Consider the following 25,606-nt stretch of genomic DNA (forward strand, 5'->3'; position numbering starts at 1 on the left):
CCGCGGCTAAAACCACGGACCCCAGAGACGGGCGGGAGACGCTAAGGCTGCTGCTGCCGCCACCAAGGGGCCTGTGTGCGAGCACAGGTCACTCTCCACACCCCGCTTCCGCGGAGCCTGTGCAGCCCGCCACTGCCAGGTTCCCGGGATCCAGGGACAACTTCCCCGGGACAGCGCACGGCGGGCCTCAGGCTGGTGCAACGTCACGCCGGCCTCTGCCGCAACGTCACGCTGCCTCTGCCGCCCGCAGGCCGGCCCCGCACGCAGTGCCCCTCCTTCCCCCATCCCCCAACCCCCGGCCTGAGTGAGCCGGAGGCCCCGAATCAGCGGCTCCTTTAATCCCGTCCTGTCTGAGCGAAAAAACAGACGCCCTCCAGCGACCTACACGCAGAGGCAGGCCCAAATCCAAAGCTGAGCTCCTGTGAGCTGTGAAAACAAAGAGAAAGGGAAATCTCTCCCAGCAGCCACAGAAGCAGCGGATTAAAGCTCCACAATCAACTTGATATACCCTGCATCTGTGGAATACCTGAATAGACAAGGAATGATCCCAAATTGAAGAGGGGGAATTTAGGAGCGAAATCTATGATTTTTTTCCCTTTTCCTCTTTTTGTGAAGGTGTACGTGTATGCTCCTGTGTGACATCTAGTCTGTATACTCTAGCTTCCACCATTTGTCCTAGGGCTCTATCCGTCCATGACCTTTTTTTAAAAAATTCTTTTTCTTAATAATTAAGTTTAATTGTAATAACTTTATTATACTTTACCTTCGTTCTTTCTTTCTTTCCTTCCTTCCCTCCCTCCTTTAGACAACGAATCACCCCAAATTGAGGAGGTGGTATCAGGGAGCAGGATTTATGATTTTTCCCCCTTTACCTCTTTTTGTGAAGGTGTATGTGTATGCTTCTGTGTAAGATTTTCTCTGTATAGCTTTGCTTCCAACATTTGTCCTAAGGTTCTATCCGTCCCTTTTTTTTTCTAAATATTTTTTAATTCAATAACTATATTATACTTTATTTTATTTTTACTGTATCATCTTTCTTTCTGTCTTTTTTTCCTTCTTTCCCTCCTTCCTTCCTTCCTCCCTCCCTCCCTCCCTCCCTCCCTCCTTTCTTTCCTTCTTTGCTTCTTTCTTCCTTCCTTCCTTTCCTCCTTTCCTTCTTTCTTTACTCATACTTCTACTAATTCTCTCTACTTTTTCTCCCTTTTATTCTGAGCCGTGTGGATGAAAGGCTCTTGGTGCTCCAGCCAGGAGTCAGGGCTCTGCCTCTGAGGTAGGAGAGCCAACTTCAGGTCACTGGTCAACAAGAGACCTCCCAGCTCCACATAATATTAAACAGCGGAAATCTCCCAGAGACCTCCATCTTAACACCAGCACCCAGCTTCACTCAACGACCAGCAAGCCACAGTGCTGGACAACCTATGCCAAACAACTAGCAAAACAGGAACACAACCCCACCCATTAGCAGAGAGGCTGCCTAAAATCATAATAAGGCCACAGACACCCCAAAACACACCACCAGACGTGAACCTGCCCACTAGAGAGACAAGATCCAGCCTCATCCAGCACAACACAGGCACTAGTCCCCTCCACCAGGAAGCCTACACAACCCACTGAAACAACCTTAGCCACTGGAGACAGACATCAAAAACAACGGGAACTACGAACCTGCAGCCTGCAAAAAGGAGACCCCAAACACAGTAAGATAAGCAAAATGAGAAGACAGAAAAACACACAGCAGATGAAGGAGCAAGATAAAAACCCACTAGACCTAACAAATGAAGAGGAAATAGGCAATCTACCTGAAAAAGAATTCAGAATAATGATAGTAAGGATGATCCGAAATCTTGGAAGTAGAATGGACAAAATGCAAGAAACAGTTAACAAGGACCTACAAGAACTAAAGATGAAACAAGCAACGATGAACAATGCAATAAATGAAATTAAAATCACTCTAGATAGGATCAATAGCAGAATAACTGAGGCAGAAGAACGGATAAGTGACCTGGAAGATAAAGTAGTGGAAATAACTACTGCAGAGCAGAATAAAGAAAAAAGAATGAAAAGAACTGAGGACAGTCTCAGAGACCTCTGGGACAACATGAAACGCACCAACATTCGAATTATAGGGGTTCCAGAAGAAGAAGAAAGAAAGAAAGGGACTGAGAAAATATTTGAAGAGATTATAGTTGAAAACTTCCCTAATATGGGAAAGGAAATAGTTAATCAAGTCCAGGAAGCACAGAGGGTCCCATACAGGATAAATACAAGGAGAAACACGCCAAGACACATATTAATCAAACTGTCAAAAATTAAATACAAAGAAAGCATATTAAAAGCAGCAAGGGAAAAACAACAAATAACACACAAGGGAATCCCCATAAGGTTAACAGCTGATCTCTCAGCAGAAACCCTACAAGCCAGAAGGGAGTGGCAGGACATACTGAAAGTGATGAAGGAGAATAGCCTGAAACCAAGACTACTCTACCCAGCAAGGATCTCATTCACATTTGATGGAGAAATTAAAACCTCTACAGACAAGCAAAAGCTGAGAGAGTTCAGCACCACCAAACCAGCTTTACAACAAATGCTAAAGGAACTTCTCTAGACACGAAACACAAGAGAAGGAAATGACCTATAGTAGCGAACCCAAAACAATATATAAAATGGAAATAGGAACATACATATCAATAATTACCTTAAATGTAAATGGACTAAATGCCCCCACCAAAAGACACAGATTGGCTGAATGGATACAAAAACAAGACCCTTATATATGCTGTCTACAAGAGACCCACTTCAGAACTAGAGACACATACAGACTGAAAGTAAGGGGATGGAAAAAGATATTCCATGCAAATGGAAACCAAAAGAAAGCTGGAGTAGCAATTCTCATATCAGACAAAATAGACTTTAAAATAAGGACTATTAAAAGGGACAAAGAAGGACACTACATAATGATCAAGGGATCGATCCAAGAAGAAGATATAACAATTGTAAATATTTATGCACCCAACATAGGAGCACCTCAATACATAAGGCAAATACTAACAACCATAAAAGGGGAGATCAACAGTAACACATTCATAGTAGGGGACTTTAACACCCCACTTTCACCCATGGACAGATCATCCAAAATGAAAATAAATAAGGAAACACAAGCTTTAAATGATACATTAAACAAGATGGACTTAATTGATATTTATAGGACACTCCATCCAAAAACAACAGAATACACATTTTTCTCAAGTGCTCATGGAACATTCTCCAGGATAGATCATATCTTGGGTCACAAATCAAGCCTTGGTAAATTTAAGAAAACTGAAATTGTATCAAGTATCTTTTCCGACCACAACGCCATGAGACTAGATATCAATTACAGGAAAAGATCTGTAAAAAATACAAACACATGGAGGCTAAACAATACACTACTTAATAATGAAGTGATCACTGAAGAAATCAAAGAGGAAATAAAAAAATACCTAGAAACAAATGACAATGGAGACACAACGACCCAAAACCTATGGGATGCAGCAAAAGCAGTTCTAAGGGGGAAGTTTATAGCAATACAAGCCCACCTTAAGAAGCAGGAAACATCTCGAATAAACAACCTAACCTTGCACCTCAAGCAATTAGAGAAAGAAGAACAAAAAAACCCCAAAGCTAGCAGAAGGAAAGAAATCATAAAAATCAGATCAGAAATAAATGAAAAAGAAATGAAGGAAACAATAGCAAAGATCAATAAAACTAAAAGCTGGTTCTTTGAGAAGATAAACAAAATAGATAAACCACTAGCCAGACTCATCAAGAAAAAAAGGGAGAAGACTCAAATCAATAGAATTAGAAATGAAAAAGGAGAAGTAACAACTGACACTGCAGAAATAAAAAAAATCATGAGAGATTACTACAAGCAACTCTATGCCAATAAAATGGACAATCTGGAAGAAATGGACAAATTCTTAGAAATGCACAACCTGCCAAGACTGAATCAGGAAGAAATAGAAAATATGAACAGACCAATCACAAGCACTGAAATTGAAACTGTGATTAAAAACCTTCCAACAAACAAAAGCCCAGGACCAGATGGCTTCACAGGTGAATTCTATCAAACGTTTAGAGAAGAGCTAACACCTATCCTTCTCAAACTCTTCCAAAATATAGCAGAGGGAGGAACACTCCCAAATTCCTTCTACGAAGCCACCATCACCTTGATACCAAAACCAGACAAGGATGTCACAAAGAAAGAAAACTACAGGCCAATATCACTGATGAACATAGATGCAAAAATCCTCAACAAAATACTAGCAAACAGAATCCAACAGCACATTAAAAGGATCATACACCATGATCAAGTGGGGTTTATTCCAGGAATGCAAGGATTCTTCAATATACGCAAATATATCAATGTGATAAACCATATTAACAAATTGAAGGAGAAAAACCATATGATCATCTCAATAGATGCAGAGAAAGCTTTCGACAAAATTCAACACCCATTTATGATAAAAACCCTCCAGAAAGTAGGCATAGAGGGAACTTTCCTAAACATAATAAAAGCCATATATGACAAGCCCACAGCAAACATCATCCTCAATGGTGAAAAACTGAAAGCATTTCCACTAAGATCAGGAACAAGACAAGGTTGCCCACTCTCACCACTCTTATTCAACATAGTTTTGGAAGTTTTAGCCACAGCAATCAGAGAAGAAAAGGAAATAAAAGGAATCCAAATCGGAAAAGAAGAAGTAAAGCTGTCACTGTTTGCAGATGACATGATACTATACATAGAGAATCCTAAAGATGCTACCAGAAAACTACTAGAGCTAATCAATGAATTTGGTAAAGTAGCAGGATACAAAATTAATGCACAGAAATCTCTGGCATTCCTATATACTAATGATGAAAAATCTGAAAGTGAAATCAAGAAAACACTCCCATTTACCATTGCAACAAAAAGAATAAAATATCTAGGAATAAACCTACCTAAGGATACGAAAGACCTGTATGCAGAAAATTATAAGACACTGATGAAAGAAATTAAAGATGATACAAATAGATGGAGAGATATACCATGTTCTTGGATGGGAAGAATCAACATTGTGAAAATGACTCTACTACCCAAAGCAATCTACAGATTCAATGCAATCCCTATCAAACTACCACTGGCATTTTTCACAGAACTAGAACAAAAAATTTCGCAATTTGTATGGAAACACAAAAGACCCCGAATAGCCAAAGCAATCTTTAGAACGAAAAAAGGAGCTGGAGGAATAAGGCTCCCTGACTTCAGACTATATTACAAAGCAACAGTAATCAAGACAGTATGGTACTGGCACAAAAACAGAAAGATAGATCAGTGGAACAGGATAGAAAGCCCAGAGATAAACCCACGCACATATGGACACCTTATCTTTGATAAAGGAGGCAGGAATGTACAGTGGAGAAAGGACAGCCTCTTCAATAAATGGTGCTGGGAAAGCTGGACAGGTACATGTAAAAGTATGAGATTAGATCACTCCCTAACACCATACACAAAAATAAGCTCAAAATGGATTAAAGACCTAAATGTAAGGCCAGAAACTATCAAACTCTTAGAAGAAAACATAGGAAGAACACTCTATGACATAAATCACAGCAAGATCCTTTCTGACCCACCTCCTAGAGTAATGGAAATAAAAACAAAAATAAACAAATGGGACCTAATGAAACTTCAAAGCTTTTGCACAGCAAAGGAAACCATAACCAAGACCAAAAGACAACCCTCAGAATGGGAGAAAACATTTGCAAATGAAGCAACTGACAAAGGATTAATCTCCTAAATTTACAAGCAGCTCATGCAGCTCAATAACAAAAAAACAAACAACCCCATCCAAAAATGGGCAGAAGACCTAAATAGACATTTCTCCAAAGAAGATATACAGAATGCTAACAAACACATGAAAGAATGCTCAACATCATTAATCATTAGAGAAATGCAAATCAAAACTACAATGAGATATCATCTCACACCAGTCAGAATGGCCATCATCAAAAAATCAAGAAACAATAAATGCTGGAGAGGGTGTGGAGAAAAGGGGACACTCTTGCACTGCTGGTGGGAATGTGAATTGGTTCAGCCACTGTGGAGAACAGTATGGAGGTTCCTTAAAAAACTACAAATAGAATTACCATATGACCCAGCAATCCCACTACTTGGCATATACCCTGAGAAAACCAAAATTCAAAGAGAGTCATGTACCAAAATGTTCATTGCAGCTCTATTTACAATAGCCAGGACATGGAAACAACCTAAGCGCCCATCATCGGATGAATGGATAAAGAAGATGTGGCACATATACACAATGGAATATTACTCAGCCTTAAAAAGAAATGAAATTGAGCTATTTGTAATGAGATGGATAGACCTAGAATCTGTCATACAGAGTGAAGTAAGTCAGAAAGAAAAAGACAAATACCGTATGCTAACACATATATATGGAATTTAAGGGAAAAAAATGTCATGAAGAACCTAGGGGTAAGATAGGAATAAAGACGCAGACCTACTGGAGAACGGACTTAAGGATATGGGGAGGGGGAAGGGTGAGTTTTGACAGGGCGAGAGAGAGTCATGGACATATACACACTAACAAACGTAGTAAGGTAGATAGCTGGGGGGAAGCAGCCGCAAGGCACAGGGATATTAGCTCGGTGCTTTGTGACAGCCTGGAAGGGTGGGATGGGGAGAGTGGGAGGGAGGGAGACGCAAGAGGGAAGACATATGGGAACATATGTATATGTATAGCTGATTCACTTTGTTGTAAAGCAGAAACTAACACACCATTGTAAAGCAATTATACCCCAATAAAGATGTTTAAAAAAAAAAAAATAATAATAATTTGATGATGTCATCTTGAATAGGCTTTTCCATATTATTCTATGGTCTAAGATAATCTAAAGAAAAAGGAAATTACCTGTTCTTCAAAGATTAGTGAACTCAGAATTCAGTTCTCTTGTTGGAGACTTCTTAAAAGATCGTTAATAACCTTTCCAATCTCTCCTATGGTTATTTATCTAGTACAGCACTTTTAAGTCACTTGTAGTCTTTTTCTCTAGGAAATAATTTCCTCTACAGCAGGAGTCAGCAAACTTTCTATAAAGGGTTATGCAGTAAATATTTTAGGCCTTGTGAGCCATATGGTTCTGTCACAAATACTCAACTCTGCTATTATAGTGCAAAAGAACATTAGACAATATGTAAACAAATGAGTTATAGCTGTGTTCCAATAAAACTTTATTTACAGAAACAAGTGTTGGGCCAGATTTGGTTTGCAGGATGTAGCTTGCCAACCCTGCTATAGGGTTCCAAATTGATTATCATAAAGTTGTAGTTAATATTCTCTTATACATGTTTCTTATATTTCCTTTCACATTGCTAATATGCATTAGTGCTTTCTCATCTTTCACCTTAATCAGGTCCACCAAAGATCAATGTCACTGGTCTTTTCAATAACCAGTTTTTGAGTTCTAGTAAAACATGGTTGATTGACCACATCTGTCATTTCCTCTAACTCCTAAAAACACTAAGAATAAATATGACACAAATCTACAAGGACAAAGAAAACAGTAGAAAGAGAAATGAGAATAACATATTTTGGAATATGCAAAGCATTTGTATGAGCTGTGACCTATTTAGGAGAGGGAAGGAACCTAAAACATTGGTGCCTGGAGAGGAAAGGTATAAAGAAGCAAGTTGGTTGACCAACAGAAGCCCAGAAAGGTTCTATGCTTGGAGGCACAAGACAGAGTAGGGATGAAAAGAAGATGGGATTTAACTCTGCGAACCAATCAGACACCCTGTTGCCTACTGCTGTCTTCATCCTAAAAGACACAAAAATGTATTGTTTGAAGAATACAAATCAGAAACACCTCAGACTGAAGAATGCTATGTGGGGTTAAATGCAAGCATGAACAGCGGGATCCCCATCTGCTTCCAAATGCCAGAAGCCAGGTTATATACACACAGGAGGAGACTAGAAGATTTATTTCTAGAGGAATTGATCAGCCTCAGAGACAAGACACTGCCATCTCTAGACCCTACAGTGATAAGACAGCTTTCCCTACTCAGTGGAAAGGCCCATCAGTAGACAAACTTCATCCACACACAATGACCCTACAGTCATATTTTTTATTGCCTCACATTCCTCCAAAACTAAGAGCCAAATAAACAGAGGAAATAGGGTCCATGTAGTAGAAAGAAAACATATTGGGGGTGGAGGGGAAGAAACCTGTGTCTTCACAAAAATAAAAATATTTTGAACCTGGGAGGAGAGCACTGCCCGTTTTAAAAGCTTTAATCAGCAAATAAAAACAAACAAACAAACAAAAAACAGGAAAAGAGATCTTAGAAACTAAAAACAAAATAGGAAAAAAAAATTCAACAAAAGGGTTGAAAGTCAAATATATGTGCTCAAAATAACAAAAAGACAAATACGGGGACTTCCCTGGTGGTCCAGTGGTAAAGAATCTGCCTTCCAATGCAGGGAACGTGGGTTCAATCCCTGGTCAGGGAACTAAGATCCCACAAGCAGCGGGGCAACCAAGCCTGCGTACCACAACTACAGAGTCCACGCACTCTGGAGCCTGCACGCCACAACTACAGAGCCTATGCACTCTGCAGCCTGTGCACCACAACTAGAGAGAGAAAACCCACACACCACAACTGGAGAGAAGCCCGCGCAGTAAAGAGCCCGTGTGCCACAATGAAAGATCCTACATGCTGCAACTAAGACCTGATGCGGTCAAAAGTAAAATAAATAAATAAAAATAAATATTTAGGGGAGGGGGAGGAAAAATGTCATGCCAGCATGACAGAAGCAACCAGCTCGTGATGCCCCATCCCAAATCTTTGAGCATAATAAAAAGGTTGCTTAAAACAAAAGACAAGAAATAATAACAATTTTTATGGAAGAAAACAGAATATAGGAATCAAAGAAATAAGAAAATTTCCAAGAACTAAAGGATATGCCTACAAATTAGAAAGATGCACTAAGTACTCAATAAATTAATGAAAAAGGATTCAGATATTTTGAAAACTCAATAAAACAATCAACTGTATTTAAAAATTTAAGAACAAAGGGAAATAAAATGTGAGTTGAAAGAATCTGGACAGAAGGGGGAAAAATAGAAAGATGAAAGTGGTAGGAGCACAAGAGGGAAGAGACAACATGAAAAAAATGTAAGAGAAAAAAAGATTAGAGAGAAGTGATAAAGAAGGCAGACAAAGGAGATCCAAAATATGCATAATTGGAGCCCCCAAATAAGGAAACCAAAAGAAGAGACTGGAACAAAAAATAAAGATATAATTCAAGACAACATTCATTAGCCTTGAAGCTAAATATTGAAAGTGCCAGGAAAAACTGACCCAGGTCAGCATCAAAACTTATGATATGATTATTATCATATGATAGTCATTAAAGTTACTGATTATCAAAGATAAGTAAAGAATAGGACAGGCAAAAAGATCAAGATACTGACTTAAAGAAAAAACCAGCCTGAGTTCTTCATAGCCACATTCAACACCAGAAAATGGGAAAACAGCAAACTATTATGATTCAATTATTTTCTTAACTTTGTGTTATACAATTTTTCAAACATATACAAAGGTAGAAGGAATATGAAATGCCTGCCCTATATCTATCCCCAACTCCAGCTTCAAAATTTATTAGCCCTATGTTCTGTTTAATCTATTCCCCACACCATTCCAACTTTACTGGGGTAAGGGGATGGATTATTTTAAACTGAATCCTCAAAATACATAAATTTGCCCATAAACACATATGTATGTCTCTTCAGCAGATAAAGACTTTTAAAAAGAAGCAAAATACCATTACATGCTAATAAAATTAACAATTTCTTCATATCACCTAATACCCAATGCTTTTAAAACTTTTTTCATATTGTATCAAAACTTTGTTACAGCTGATTTATTTGAGTCAGGATCCAAACAATGTCCCAAGGATTTTACACCCAGCTGAACTCTCCTTCAAGGCTAAATGCTATAGATAAATTCTCATCCAAAACTATTCCCATGATCCAGCTCTTCTCTTGGAAACTACTACTATAGTGTTACTTCTCTAACTTCAGTGAACATATCAAATCACATAGGAATTGTATGAAAATGCAAATTCTGATTCAGCAGGTCTTGGTTGGGGCAGAAACTCTACGTTTCTAACATGTAGGTAATGGTGTCAATGATGCTGGTGCATGGACTACACTTTGAATATCAAGGGCCTAGAGGGTGAACTTCGGTCAACCCAGAAATTATTAGGGAAACCAGCAGAAGGCTTGTCTCAAATTAACTGTAGAATTAAAACTAAAAATAGGGATTAGATGTATAAAATGGACAACTAATAAGAACCTGCTGTACAAAAAATAAATTAAAAATAAATAAAACTCAAAAATACCAAAATACCAAAACAAATAAATAAAACTAAAAATAGGGATTAGATTGCCAGAATATATAAATGCACCAAAAAGACAGTCATTACAATTAACAAAATGTGAGAGTGAAAAGGAAAAAGGCAAGCCGGTAGAGTAAATTAATTGTCATCTAATATAGCTGGAAGTCAAAGGATGATACTTGAAGCTAACAAATCAATTATAATGATGGGCAAAAGTAATATTTCTGACCAAAATCAGATAGTAGAGGAGAGAAAGAGCAAAAGGAAGGAAGGAAAAACAGGAATTTTGTTACTGTTCATGGTAGGAAACTAGAAGACAATGAAATAAAGGGTTAAGTATATTGCTCTATAGTTATGATTATATAGGTGTCCACTAGAATAAAGTACAGAAGTTTTTAAATATCACAACTACACACACAAATAAATAAAATAGATACTTGTCATTATCACTAAATGTAAACAGGCTAAACTCAACTATTGAAAGAACAAGATTTTAAGACCTTCTCAAAGCAAAACTCAATTCTATGCTGTATATAAGAGATACACCTAAGAATGAGCAAAGCTAAAGAAAAATGCAAATAAAGTCTTAATTATCTTCCAACAAGGTAGTATTCTAGCTAAAGAGCAATAACCAAGACAAATATGAGTATGTTTTAAATGATAAAAGGTACAATTCACCATAAACATGTTATAAGTGTCTATGTACAAATAAGAGTCAATAATTATAAAGCAAAATATCTCAGAAATATGAGAAATCTAAAAAATACCAATAATGGGAAATTAATCTCTCAATTTATGGCAGACCAAATGGCAGGCAAAAGAAAAGATGTAATAACTAATAAAATATAACTTAAATATTTAACTGTTTTCAATTATCTAGAACACAAAAATTCACAAAAAATATTTGCAAAAATTCAACCATAAGGAACACATCAATACATTCCAAAAAATAATACAAGTAACATTTTCTGATCACAATACAGTAAAACTGGAAATTAAAAAAACGGACAATCAAAAACCCTCCTCCCGGGGCTTCCCTGGTGGCGCAGTGGTTGAGAGTCCACCTGCCGATGCAGGGGACACAGGTTCGTGCCCCGGTCCACGGGGATCCCACATGCCGCGGAGCGGCTGGGCCCGTGAGCCATGGCTGCTGAGCCTGTGCGTCCGGAGCCTGTGCTCCGCAACGGGAGAGGCCACAGCGGTGAGAGGCCCGCATACAGCAAAAAACAAAAACAAAACAAAAAAACCCCCCTCCAGGGACTTCCCTGGTGGTCCAGTGGTTAAGAATCAGCCTTGCAATGCAGGGGGTGCCAGTTCAACCCTGGTGCAGGAACTAAGATCCCACATGCCACAGTGCAACTAAGCCCACACGCCACAACTACTGAGCCCATGCGCTCTGGAGCCTGCACGTCACAACTAGAGAGAAGCCTGCGCACCACCATGAGGAGCCCACATGCCACAACAAAAGATCCCATGTGCCGCAACTAAGACCTGACTCAGCCAAAAGAAAAATAAAAACCCTCCTCTATCTGGAAATTTTTAAATGTCCCCTTAAAGGGCAAAGGGGAAGAAATATGATCCAAAATAGAAAACTATTTAGAAAATAGAAAATTTATTAGAATTAACTATGAAAAATCCACTGGATATAGCTAAAGCAGTGCTTAGTGGAAAATTCATAGTCTTTGCACTTAAAACAAAAAGACAAACTAAGCATGTGCCTCAAAAAATAATAGAAAATAACAGGAAAACCAATAAAGGAATAAAAAACGGATACATTAGAAAACAGAAAAGCATTTGCACTAAGTAAATCTAAAATTTAGTTCTTTTAAATTAAAAAAAACCCAACTAGCTAATCCAGGGAAATAAAAATGGAGCAATGTGGAAGGAGAAAGGACAAGCATAAAAAAATCAGAAAAAAAGTGGAAATAATCACAGAATAAAGGAATTAAAAAACATAAAAATCCATTTTGCTCAGTTCTATGTATACAACTTGAAAATTAGAATGAGTCAAAATTTTAGAAAAAAATACTTTACCAAAATTGACTCCAGAATAAAATAAGTCCCAAACTGACTGATTCCCAAAGAGGAAATAGAAATTCTCAAAGGTACGTCAAAAAAAAAAATACTAGACTCAGATGATTTTATAGGGAATGCTAACAAACTTTTAAATACACACACACTCAACATATTACATGTAATATTTATGTTTCATACACAGACACAAATTCCCATGTTTTTTAAGGAAAAGAACACTCCCCCAAATCTTTTTTTTTTTGCCAAGCTGCATGGCATGTGGGATCTTAGTACCCTGACCAGGGATTGAACCCGCACCCCCTGCAGTGGAAGTGCAAAGTGTTAACCACTGGACTGCCAGGGAAGTCCCTCCCCAAAATCTTTTGTGAAGCAAACATAATACCGATATCTAAACCTCCCAAAGATGACACTACCACCCCCCAAAAAAAACTTCAGATCAACCCCACTCATGAATATTAATGCTCAAATCCTAAAGAAATATGTATTAACAAAATCCAGCAATGCATTAAAAATAATAATATATTGTGATCATACACATCAAGAATGCATTGATGGTTCAACACTGACAGCCTCAGTTGTTGCTGATCTATCTCTCAATAGATCATATTGAGAGATATTAGGAGGAAAATCAAATGATCATCTCTATAACACACAGAAAGCATCTGCTCAAAATTCAAAAGTTATACTTGATTTTGAAAGATTCAATAGATTAAGAATAAGGATATTTCCTTCACATAGTGAAATGTATCTATTTAGGCCAAAACCACTATCATAATAGAGAAACTATAACCACCAAAGTCAAGGATGTCCACTAGCACCCCCATTACTTTCACTGAAGGTACTAGCCAATGCTAGATACCTCTAGTAAAGAAAGTTCGTTTTCTTATTCTAGATAAGAAAGTGAAATTACAAGAATAAAAATTAGATAAGGCAAGGTAAACTTATCACTATTTGCAAATGACATGAATGTATACTTGGAAAATCTGAGTAATCAAGTGAAAACAAGATATTCAGTAAAGTAATGGAATATAAAACCAATACATAGTCATCAACAGTTTACAAGGTTTGTAGATATAATGGACAAACAAGTTTGATTACCAATAGACATGAGAAAGATAAACTACCTATCAATAAACTTGTGAAATATGAAAGACATAAATGAAGAAAACTTCAAAACCCCTCCTAAAAGATACAAAAGAAGAACAGAACAAACAGAAAGACTTATCACAGTCTTAAACATGAAGACTAAGCATCATATAGATGCCAATTTTCTCTAAGCGAATTACTAAATCTATGCAATCCCAATAAAAATACCAATAGTATTTTTGGGGTTATTGGGGGATGATGAGGGTGATTAGACAAGCTGATTCTACAGCTCATAAATATGATTAGAAAAATTCTAAAAAAGAGCAACATGGAGAAACTAGCCCTAAAAGATATAAAACACCATTAGTACAACACTCTCGGATATGTGTGCGGGCATGAGTGGAAAAGAATGTGGAATATACACACCAGACTGCCTGCTGCCAATTATGTGGGGTAGACCAAGAATGGAGGCAGCACATTTTAAACTGTTTAATACAACTTTGAACTGTTTATGTTAAACAAGTATGATCAAGAGAACTTTGTTTTTCAAGACCAGCTAGTACCGGGATAAAAGGTAACTTAAAGAGAATCTGCAGGAATCATAAGTCAAAAAAGGTAAAAACTAAAAAACACTTAAAATAAAATACCCTCATTATGAAGTTCAAGTCCTTCAACATCCCTAATCTAAGAGTCCCAATAATACTGAGGTCCATCCTATGGACTCATGATTGATGATTTGAGGCATTATCCTTCTCATCCTTTCAGGAAAAAAAATCCCTTTAAGCAAATTCCAAGATGAGTATCTTATAGCTAATATCATATTAGCCAGCATTTATCATAAGAACTTCAAGAGTTTTAATGGACATCAAAAAAGTCAAGTTTTTAATAAAATAAGTGAATACATTACAATGAATTAAGAAACCTGTGAATATGGGGAACACAAAGGACAGGCTCTCTTGCTCTCAGTTCTCTTGTCTCTTCTTGAATGGTCCATTCTTATTTCACAGTCAGGTGTTCAGATAGCCTTTCAATGCCATCTGAAAAGCAAGATCCCAGAGGGCAGCATCCTCTGGTATGAAGTTTTCTTTACACAAATTTAAAGCAGCAAAGGACCTAAACATTTCATTTTCTTCACCTTTAAAACAGGGATAGTGATAGCACCTTTCTAACAGGTGCTATGAGGACTAAATGTGACAGGTTGCTTAAAGCATTCAGCCAAGGGTCTGGATGCTTAGCACTATTCAACACACGATAACTCTCACTATCTTTGTCATTTCATAATAAAAGGAAAAAAAGACCAGTAAAATACGAAGATACTCTATTTCACTAGTATTCAAGGAAATACACACCTATCAAAGTTTAGATGATGAAAAAAATGTTCACACAAACAATAAATGTCTAGCAGAAATGTGCTAACTTTAGTGTACTAGACATTTTTCCTGCCACCAGATCAGTAAAAGGTACAGCTACAGATGTTTAAAAACCTGAAGAATTAATGCTCCCTATTATTCATTTCAAACAAATGACAATGGAGACACAACGACCCAAAACCTATGGGATACAGCAAAAGCAGTTCTAAGGGGGAAGTTTATAGCAATACAAGCCCACCTTAAGAAGCAGCAAACATCTCGAATAAACAACCTAACCTTGCACCTCAAGCAATTAGAGAAAGAAGAACAAAAAAACCCCTACGCTAACAGAAGGAAAGAAATCATAAAAATCAGATCAGAAATAAATGAAAAAGAAATGAAGGAAACAATAGCAAAGATCAATAACACTAAAAGCTGGCTCTTTGAGAAAAACAAAATAGATAAACCACTAGCCACTCATCAAGAAAAAAAAGGGAGAAGACTCAAATCAATAGAATTAGAAATGAAAAAGGAGAAGTAACAACTGACACTGCAGAAATAAAAAAGATCATGAGAGATTACTACAAGCAACTCTATGCCAATAAAATGGACAACCTGGAAGAAATGGACAAATTCTTAGAAATGCACAACATGCCAAGACTGAATCAGGAAGAAATAGAAAATATGAACAGACCAATCACAAGCACTGAAATTGAAACTGTGATTAAAAATCTTCCAACAAACAAAAGCCCAGGAACAGATGGCTTCACAGGCGAATTCTATCAAATGTTTAGAGAAGAGCTAACACCTATCCTTCTCGAACTCTTCCAAAATAAAGCAGAGGGAGGAACACTCCCAAATTCCTTCTACGAGGCCACCATCACCTTGATACCAAAACCAGACAAGGGTGTCACAAAGAAAGAAAACTACAGGACAACATCACTGATGAACATGGATGCAAAAATCCTCAACAAAATACTAGCAAACAGAATCCAACAGCACATTAAAAGGATCATACACCATGATCAAGTGGGGTTTATTCCAGGAATGCAAGGATTCTTCAATATACACAAATCTATCAATGTGATAAACCATATTAACAAATTGAAGGAGAAAAACCATATGATCATCTCAATAGATGCAGAGAAGGCTTTTGACAAAATTCAACACCCATTTATGATAAAAACCGTGCAGAAAGTAGGCATAGAGGGAACTTTCCTCAACATAATAAAGGCCATATATGACAAACCCACAACATCATCCTCAATGGTGAAAACCTGAAAGCATTTCCACTAAGATCAGGAACAAGACAAGGTTGCCCACTCTCACAACTCTTATTCAACATAGTTTTGGAAGTTTTAGCCATAGCAATCAGAGAAGAAAAGGAAATAAAAGGAATCCAAATCAGAAAAGAAGAAGTAAAGCTGTCACTGTTTGCAGATGACATGATACTATATAGAGAGAATCCTAAAGATGCTACCAGAAAACTACTGGAGATAATCAATGAATTTGGTAAAGTAGCAGGATATAAAATTAATGCACAGAAATCTCTGGCATTCCTATATAAATGATGAAAAATCTGAAAGTGAAATCAAGAAAACACTCCCATTTACCATTGCAACAAAAAGAATAAAATATCTAGGAATAAAGCTACCTAAGGAGAGAAAAGACCTGTATGCAGAAAATTATAGGACACTGATGAAAGAAATTAAAGATGATACAAATAGATGGAGAGATATACCATGTTCTTGGATTGGAAGAATCAACATTGTAAAAATGACTCTACTACCCAAAACAATCTATAGATTCAATGCAATCCCTATCAAACTACCACTGGCATTTTTCACAGAACTAGAACAAAAAATTTCACAATTTGTTTGGAAACACAAAAGACCCCGAATAGCCAAAGCAATCTTGAGAACGAATAAAGGAGCTGGAGGAATCAGGCTCCCTGACTTCAGACTATACTACAAAGCTACAGTAATCAAGACAGTATGGTACTGGCACAAAAACAGAAAGACAGATCAATGGAACAGGACAGAGAGCCCAGAGATAAACCCATGCACATATGGACACCTTATCTTTGATAAAGGTGGCAGGAATGTACAGTGGAGAAAGGACAGCCTCTTCAATAAGTGGTGCTGGGAAAACTGGACAGGTACATGTAAAAGTATGAGATTAGATCACTCCCTAACACCATACACAAAAATAAGCTCAAAATGGATTAAAGACCTAAATGTAAGACCAGAAGCTATCAAACTCTTAGAGGAAAACACAGGCAGAACACTCTATGACATAAATCACAGCAAGATCCTTTCTGACCCACCTCCTAGAGTAATGGAAATAAAAACAAAAATAAACAAATGGGACCTAATGAAACTTCAAAGCTTTTGCACAGCAAAGGAAACCATAAACCAGACCAAAGGACAACCCTCAGAATGGGAGAAAATATTTGCAAATGAAGCAACTGACAAAGGATTAATCTCCTAAATTTATAAGCAGCTCATGCAGCTCAATAACAAAAAAACAAACAACCCAATCCAAAAATGGGCAGGAGACCTAAATAGACATTTCTCCAAAGACGATATACAGACTGCCAACAAACACATGAAAGAATGCTCAACATCATTAATCATTAGAGAAATGCAAATCAAAACTACAATGAGATATCATCTCACACCAGTCAGAATGGCCATCATCAAAAAATCTAGAAACAATAAATGCTGGAGAGGGTGTGGAGAAAAGGGAACACTCTTCCACTGCTGGTGGGAATGTGAATTGGTTCAACCACTATGGAAAACAGTATGGAGGTTCCTTAAAAAACTAAAATAGAACTACCATATGACCCAGCAATCCCAGTACTGGGCATATACCCTGAGAAAACTGTAATTCAAAAAGAGTCATGTACCAAAATGTTCATTGCAGCTCTATTTACAATAGCCCGGAGATGGAAACAACCTAAGTGCCCATCATCGGATGAATGGATAAAGAAGATGTGGCACATATATACAATGGAATATTACTCAGCCATAAAAAGAAATGAAATTGAGCTATTTGTAATGAGTTGGATAGACCTAGAGTCTGTCATACAGAGTGAAGTAAGTCAGAAAGAGAAAGACAAATACCATATGCTAACACATATATATGGAATTTTAGAAAAAAAAATGTCATGAAGAACCTAGGGGTAAGACAGGAATAAAGACGCAGACCTACTGGAGAATGGACTTGAAGATATGGGGAGGGGGAAGGGTGAGTTGTGACAGGGCGAGAGTCAGTCATGGACATATACACACTAACAAACGTAGTAAGGTAGATAGCTAATGGGAAGCAGCCGCATGGCACAGGGATATTGGCTCGGTGCTTTGTGACAGCCTGGAGGGGTGGGATGTGGAGGGTGGAAGGGAGGGAGACGCAAGAGGGAAGACATATGGGAACATATGTATATGTATAACTGATTCACTTTGTTATAAAGCAGAAACTAACACACGATTGTAAAGCAATTATACCCCAATAAAGATGTTAAAAAAAAAAGCCATCACAGTATAAACTACATATATACAAAGGAATATTACTCAGCCATAAAAAGGAATGAAATTGGGTCATTTGTAGAGACACGGACGAACCTAGAGACTGTCATACAGAGTGAAGTAAGTCAGAAAGAGAAAAACAAATATCGTATATTAAAAGACAGCCATCAACTCCTGGATAATGAACATCAAAACTCATGACAGCTTACAGCCTGGAAATTCTGGTGACTCTCTGATTAAGGCCCAAATAACTGAGGATTGGATGCAGCCCAACAAGTCTGTAAAAACAGAAGCACTTTGCTATAAGATGTACCTCTTGGATGTTGAGACCCAAGCCAGACAGGCAGTGGGCCCCTCCCAGATCCTGCCCTGTGGAATGAGTCTCTGCTGCAGACCACAGCCACAACCATGGCTGCTCCAATCTGTGCTCTGAGGAGCAACTTGGAAACCAACACCGCAGGAATTTCAACATCTCAGCATGAATCTAGCTTCCACAAAACTTAGAACAGCTTGACCAAATAACAGTCATATTGGTCAAGACAGCCAAAAATGAAATTTCCATCTCCCAAACTGGAAAAGAAAGAAAAAGAAAAAGGGAGAAAGAGAAAAAGAAAGAAATCACAGACACAAAAATTTGATTATTTAAGAATTTCAATATAATTTCTTTTGTTCTTTATCATTTTCATGATTACACTGTAAACTTACTGCACTAATACCCAAGCTGGGTATTATAATTGTATATATCAACTTCCTAGTGGTCTGTTACTAGAATACACAGTATATATACTGTTTACAGTGCAGTACAGTGGTTCTAGAATATAATGCATCATTATATTGGTTGATGATAGTAAAAATAAAATCTGTTTTAAAAGTCTGTCAAGTGAAACTCAAATGAAATTGAGAAGTCTTAGGGCTGCAATGCAGTCTGGAAATGCCATGTTATCATACTTTTCATATGTGTTAGGCACAGTGGCAGATACAAAGAGAAAAAGAAATCAAGGCATGTGGACCCTCTCCAGGCAGCTCTCTCCTGGCCTCTATGAACATGGTCACACATTCTATGGTCACACAGACTGACCTGTCAAGCAGAGGGGATGAGGTGGAAAAAAAGATTCTCCCACTTCAGTGTGATTTTCAAAGATCTTTGTCCAAGGCACTTTCACAGTCTACATAACCCATCTACTGGTGTGTCCTATTTACTGTACACATGGTATGTACCAGGCACAATGCTAATAACTTTATACATATTATTTTATTTAATACTCACAACAATTTTAAGACAGATGCTATTATTTTTATACCCATTTTAGAGATGAGGCAACTAAGGCCCAGAAAGCTTTAGACCCCCTCAGGGTCTGAGTCATATTAGCACCCAGACCTAGCACTGCCCTCTGGCATCCTGGCTGAGGTTTTAAAAATATCTAGATAAAGACCTCTACATGGTTCTCCCTTTAATGTTGCCATTAAAACAATTAAAAATTAGTAACTTCTATTCCTCATCACTCCTTCTATTTCCATTGTAAAGAGAACCCACACACACACACTCAGGAGGGTAGAGACAAAACTCCAGATGGATATCTGCCTCCTTGTAGGGGATATGGGACAGAGTGGCTGGGGCTGATTCAAGGAGTACCTTTTCTGCGATGCCATTTTCTGTCGTGTATATTGCCATGAGCTCGGTGTCTTCATTGTCCTGTTCACCGCTGGACGTGGCACCTCCATTGATCACCACCTGAAGGGAAACACTTCATTTAGAGGCTTTTTTCACCCTATACAGTCTGTTATATAAAACATTTTGCCCCAAAGAAAAAAACTGCATTTTCACTTATCAGATTAGCCAAGTTTTAAGTTTTCTTAAATGAAACTCCTGACAAGTGCGCTGCACCAGTGATCACACCTGTTTTTGATGGAGAAACGTACCATGTGTCCTACAGAGTGAGGCTGCATGAATGGGGGTCAGCTGAAGGAGACCAGAAATGCAACACCCAAAGGAACTACAAGGAGTAGGACCCTCAACAGCCTCCAGGGACAAGGGAGGCTTGGCTAAGAGGACAAAGCTGCAGTTTCTGAGCGGGTGAGAGGCATTCTGAGCTGCCTTGGTTGAGATCCCTTCCCAGGTAACGCCTGATAACAACTTACTTCTATGTCCCTACAGGGAAGAAATGTGCCAGTTAGAGCAATTCATGCACTGCTGTTACCCTAACTTACTAACTTATATTTCTCACTGCAGTTAAATAAACTAGCCCACTGGTGTGTGCCTTACTTTGTGGCATTGGAGGGATGTGGATGGGCAGGGGCTGTCTACGCCAACAAAATTGAGTTTCTGGGCCCTAAAGGTATGGACTAGAAATTATCCTAAGAATCAAAAGAAAACACCTGGGCACCCAGCAGGTCACGACCCGTCTTCATGTCTACCCTTGGTGAGATAACGCATAGTCTCCTTAGGTCCTGGCTGACTGCAAGAACCTTAAAATATTTTTAGTCTTTAGCCTAATGATTCCATTTTTAAGAATCTATCTTGAAAAAAATAATACTGAATATAATTATATGTATGAATAACAACACATTTTTTAAATACAGAGGAAAAAAAAGAAAAACCACACAAAAAGTTTAAATTCTGGTGTTATAAAATACACTAAGGAGAAGTAAAAGATGAGTGATGGTGTAAGAGAAAACACGGTGCAACACGTAACAATGATTGGTATTAGTAATTCAAAAAGAACACCTGCAAATCCGTAATACAAATAACCCAAAGGATAGGAGTCTATGATCCACAGGGAAAAAAAAAATTAAAATATCCAATGAGACACAAAAAAAGCTGTTCAGCCTTACGTAAAATTATAGAAGTGACAAAATATAATTTCATTTTTTAACATAAATTAGGGGGAAATTTTAAAAGACGAATCTGGTGTTGACCAGGGTGTAGGGAGATTATGTTCTTGGTGGAATGACCTTTGTGGTGGGGAACTTAGCACTGGGATTCGAAAAAGGCATTTTCTTGGAGCCAGCAATTACACTCACGGAAACTTATCCTCCAGAAATATCTATGCAATATCTATGTTCAAGGTCGATGACTGCAGCATTATTTACAATGCTGAACACTTAGAAAACCTTAAATGTTTATCAAAAAGACAGACGTTGTTAAATTATCATATATCCGTTTCAAGAATAATATTCAGTCTTTTTTTTTTTTAAGTTTTTAATTTTTTGGCCCTGCCACATGGCTTGCAGGTTCCCTGACCAGGGATCAAATCTGGACCCACGGCAGTGAAAGTGCCGACTCCTAACCACTGGACCACCAGGGAATTCCCAATATTCAGCCATTTAAAAGAATAAAACTGGGCTTCCCTGTTGGCGCAGTGGTTAAGAATCCTCCTGCCAATGTAGGGGACACGGGTTCAATCCCTCACATGTTGCGGAGCAACTAAGCCCGTGAGCCACAACTACTGAAGCCCGTGCGCCTACAGCCCGTGCTCTGCAACGAGAGAAGTCACCGCAATGAGAAGCCCGGGCACCACAATGAAGAGTAGCCCCCACTCTCCTCAACTAGAGAAAGCCTGCATGCAGCAACGAAGACCCAACACAGCCAAAAAAAATAAATAAATTTTTTAAAAAATGGGCACTTTATGTAGATTGACTCATTTAATGAAAAAAGTTTTTTTAAAAGAATAAAACTGGACTTCCCTGGTGGCACAGTGGTTCAGAGTCCGCCTGCCGATGCAGGGGACACGGGTTCGTGCCCCGGTCCGGGAAGATCCCACATGCCGCGGAGCGGCTGGGCCCGTGAGCCATGGCCGCTGAGCCTGCGCATCCGGAGCCTGTGCTCCACAACGGGAGAGGCCACAACAGTGAGAGGCCCGTGTACCGCAAAAAAATAAAAGAATAAAACTGATGTACTGACAAGGAAACAAGTCCAAGAAATACTGTTTTTTTAAAAAAAGCCACAAAACAGTAAGCCTAGAATTATCCCAATTATGCTAAATAAAATAAAATTTTAATATCCTCTCTATCTGTCCAAATGTTTGGTTAAGGATCCAGAAAAGTCACAAACTACTATGTAGGTTGCCCTAGGTGCAAGGAGTAATGATGGGCAGCTTTCATTTTTCATTACCAACCCTTCTTTAGCATTTGGATCTTTTATAATCAGTATATTCGTGTGTTACTTGATATTGCTTTTTTAAATGGCTAATAAAAAGATGTACACCAGGGACTTCCATGGTGGTCCAATGGGTAAAACTCCGTGCTCCCAATGCAGTGGGTCCGTGTTCGATCCCTGGTCAGGGAACTAGATTCTGCATGCATGTCACAACTAAGAGTTCACATGCCACAACTAAGATCCCGAGTGCTACAACTAAGACTTGGCGCAGGTTAGATAGATTGATATTAAAAAAAAAAAAAAAAAAAAAAAAAGACGTACACCAGTATACCAAAACAGTAACAGTGATTGCCTTTAAGCAGTGGGGCCATTTTCACCCTCTTTTTCCCTTTATATATTTTGATAATTTTCTCTAATGAGGACAATTTATTTTTATAACAGGGAAGAAATTAAAAAGACTAAAGATTCAAGCAGCATGGCTTGGACTAACTAAGGCAGTCCAGCGAGATTTCAATCCACCTATTTTTGCACTTGAGGAAATCAGGCCAGAGAACATTTTAATTTCTTATTCAAGGTCATATAGATTATATAACCCAAGTCTAAGGCTAGTTTTAAAGTATTCCAAAAATCTCAATTAACTAGTACATAATTCTTACAGGATAAAATATTTTTATTTCAAATAAAGAGTTGCTTTTAAAACTCTCTCTAAGTCATGCTATAGCTTTTTACACAGCCGACTAAGTTTGTGGCATTTGTTTGCCTATAAAACTAGCTGCCAGCAGGATACATGCTCCTAGCCAAGTTCAAGTCCGCAACATAAAACTCTAACTCACTATTACAACCATGCTCCAAGTCATATCACAGCAGCACTCAACCCACTTAGAAGCCAAGAGGTACACACACTCAGGATGAACAGTCTTCAAACAACATTTAATTACTTAGTCATCCGAAAAACCCAGGCCTGATTTAAAGTCCTATCCCAGCTAAAACTAACCATCTACATTCATCAATGGTTGCCGCAGAGAGCAAAATTGCTTCATGGGTATGGGGTTTTCTTTTAGGGTGATGAAAATGTTTTGGAACTAGGCAGAGGTGATGGTTGCACAATACTGTGATTGTGTTAAATGTCACTGAATTGTTCCCTTTTAAATTATTAATTTTGTTGTGTGAATTTCACCTCAATATTTTTTTTTTTAATCTGTATATGTGTCACCAAAGAGTAGATTCTGGCAGGAGTAGGCAACTCTCACTCCTCCCCTGACTTACTGCAGTCTCGCACACACACAATTAAATAAATAGGTACTATAAAATGAGATGGTCCCCAGACTAGGAAACGGCTCACATATTCATTCAACAAACACTGTTTGAGAATCTACTCTGCCCAGGCAATGAGGATGCAGTCCTGACACGCCCCAGGAACGGGTGTCAGGTTACAGAATTGTGACTGAACAAAGGATGCAGCAGGGAGTCACGACGTGGTGCCCAGGACAGGTGTGCCATGATCCAGTGTGCCACATCTGGCTTTGGATGACATGCTGACTGCAGCAGGAGAGTGGAAGGGTGGGGTGAAGTAAAGGGGATGATGACGGGGAACAGAGGCAGGCAGACCCTTTATGAGGCAACTGCCAGACAAGAAGGGACAGTGGCCTGAGCCAAGGTTTTAACAGTGCTCTGGGAAAGGTAGTCTGGTTCAAGAGAGAGCTAGAATATGGCCTTAATACTGCCTGGGGACTGCCCAGACAGGAGCCGTAGCACCACAGCACCGCAGCTCTGCAGGGCGAGACACCACCACAGTACAATGGGCAACATCCCAGGCCTGGACTGGATTTTGCGGGCAGAGGGGTAAAGCATCTGGGCTGCTGTCCAGTTCACTCACCCAGGTGGCCGGTGGATGGAGGTGCTGGTCCCAAAGAGATTTGTGTAGGGAGACAGAGTGACAAACTGGTACAACAGAAGTTTGTAAGTCAATTCAAAATATGTCTGATCCACAGAAATCATCCCGTAAAGAAGCTTACGTTCCCAGGCCAGTGTGCAAAGTTTATTCAACTGTAAATATTATTGACCTACGATTTCTAACATATTTCCATAGGTAAAGTGATCCCTGGGGACCTCAGAAGCCCACCTTCCATCCTGGAAGTCTCATGCTCCAGAGCTGAGCCACTGCCTCTCTCCAAGCCATTCTCATCCCTAAGAGAGGAAGACGCCCCTTCTTCCCAGGCCCCTGCTCCATCAGCGCTCCAACTGAGAATGGGAACAAACCTAGAAGGTAGGAGATTCTGGAGCAAATGGGAGATGAAACAGGTTTTCACTCAAGGGAAAGGGGAATTCAGCACCAGGGGGAAGCCAAGGCTATAGAAGAAAGGGACCACTGACCTGCTATGTCTCCTGTGTCTATGTGCAGGGAGTGACTAGACATCACTGAAAGTAAAACACTAGTTGTTTCACTAATATTTTCCCTTTGGCATATTAAATTAGCCACTCTAATGGTCCATTTTCTTAAAAACATGAAATTTAATTTAAAAAAATCAGATCAGTTCTTCAGGAAAGGCATAGAGTTTTGTTTTGTTTTTTTTAAGAGAAAAAGATTAAAATGTTGCTGATACTATGAAAGCTCCATATTTTTGAACCTCTAAATATTATTTCAACTGGGAAATAAAACATGTCTTAGAAAGCTTTTTAAACTTAATAAAAATGGATTTTCTTTTGTGTTATTAATAGCATCACAGATAACAGAGGGAAATCTTTCATCTCAGGGAACTGATCATGTTTTTCTTTAAAATATATATATATCAGCAGATTATTTTAACATTTTTCGGGAACCATGTCCTTTCTCCCCCCAGAACTATTTGAAATCAAACTTGTGGCTTTAAATTTTTTTCGCCTAAGCTAATATTATACAATCACTCAATCAGTTTAGGAAAGCAGGTTCTCTCTGCCTAAATTTTTCCAGTTGGTTTTGTCTCCAACAAAAAAAGGCTATGCTGCCTTTGGTGGGGGTATGTGTCTAGTGCTCAGTAAATATGTCTTTCTTGCTTATGTGTTTTATTTCCACTAAGACAATAACGTTAAAGTATTTGT

At 38.4% G+C, this 25,606-nt stretch overlaps 1 protein-coding gene across 1 annotated transcript in view; it reads right to left on the reverse strand.

The window, feature by feature from the left end:
- Window positions 1-25,606, reverse strand: part of SLC23A2 (solute carrier family 23 member 2) — a 157,029-nt gene that overhangs the window by 48,313 nt on the left and 83,110 nt on the right. Inside the window, exon 3 of the mRNA XM_032605805.1 lies at window positions 20,066-20,164. Within this exon, the coding sequence (XP_032461696.1) occupies window positions 20,066-20,164 (99 nt within the window). The remainder of the gene's footprint in view (window positions 1-20,065; window positions 20,165-25,606) is intronic.

The sequence above is a fragment of the Phocoena sinus genome, chromosome 15 (assembly GCF_008692025.1).
Source record: "Phocoena sinus isolate mPhoSin1 chromosome 15, mPhoSin1.pri, whole genome shotgun sequence".
NCBI classification, from domain to species: Eukaryota; Metazoa; Chordata; class Mammalia; order Artiodactyla; family Phocoenidae; genus Phocoena; species Phocoena sinus.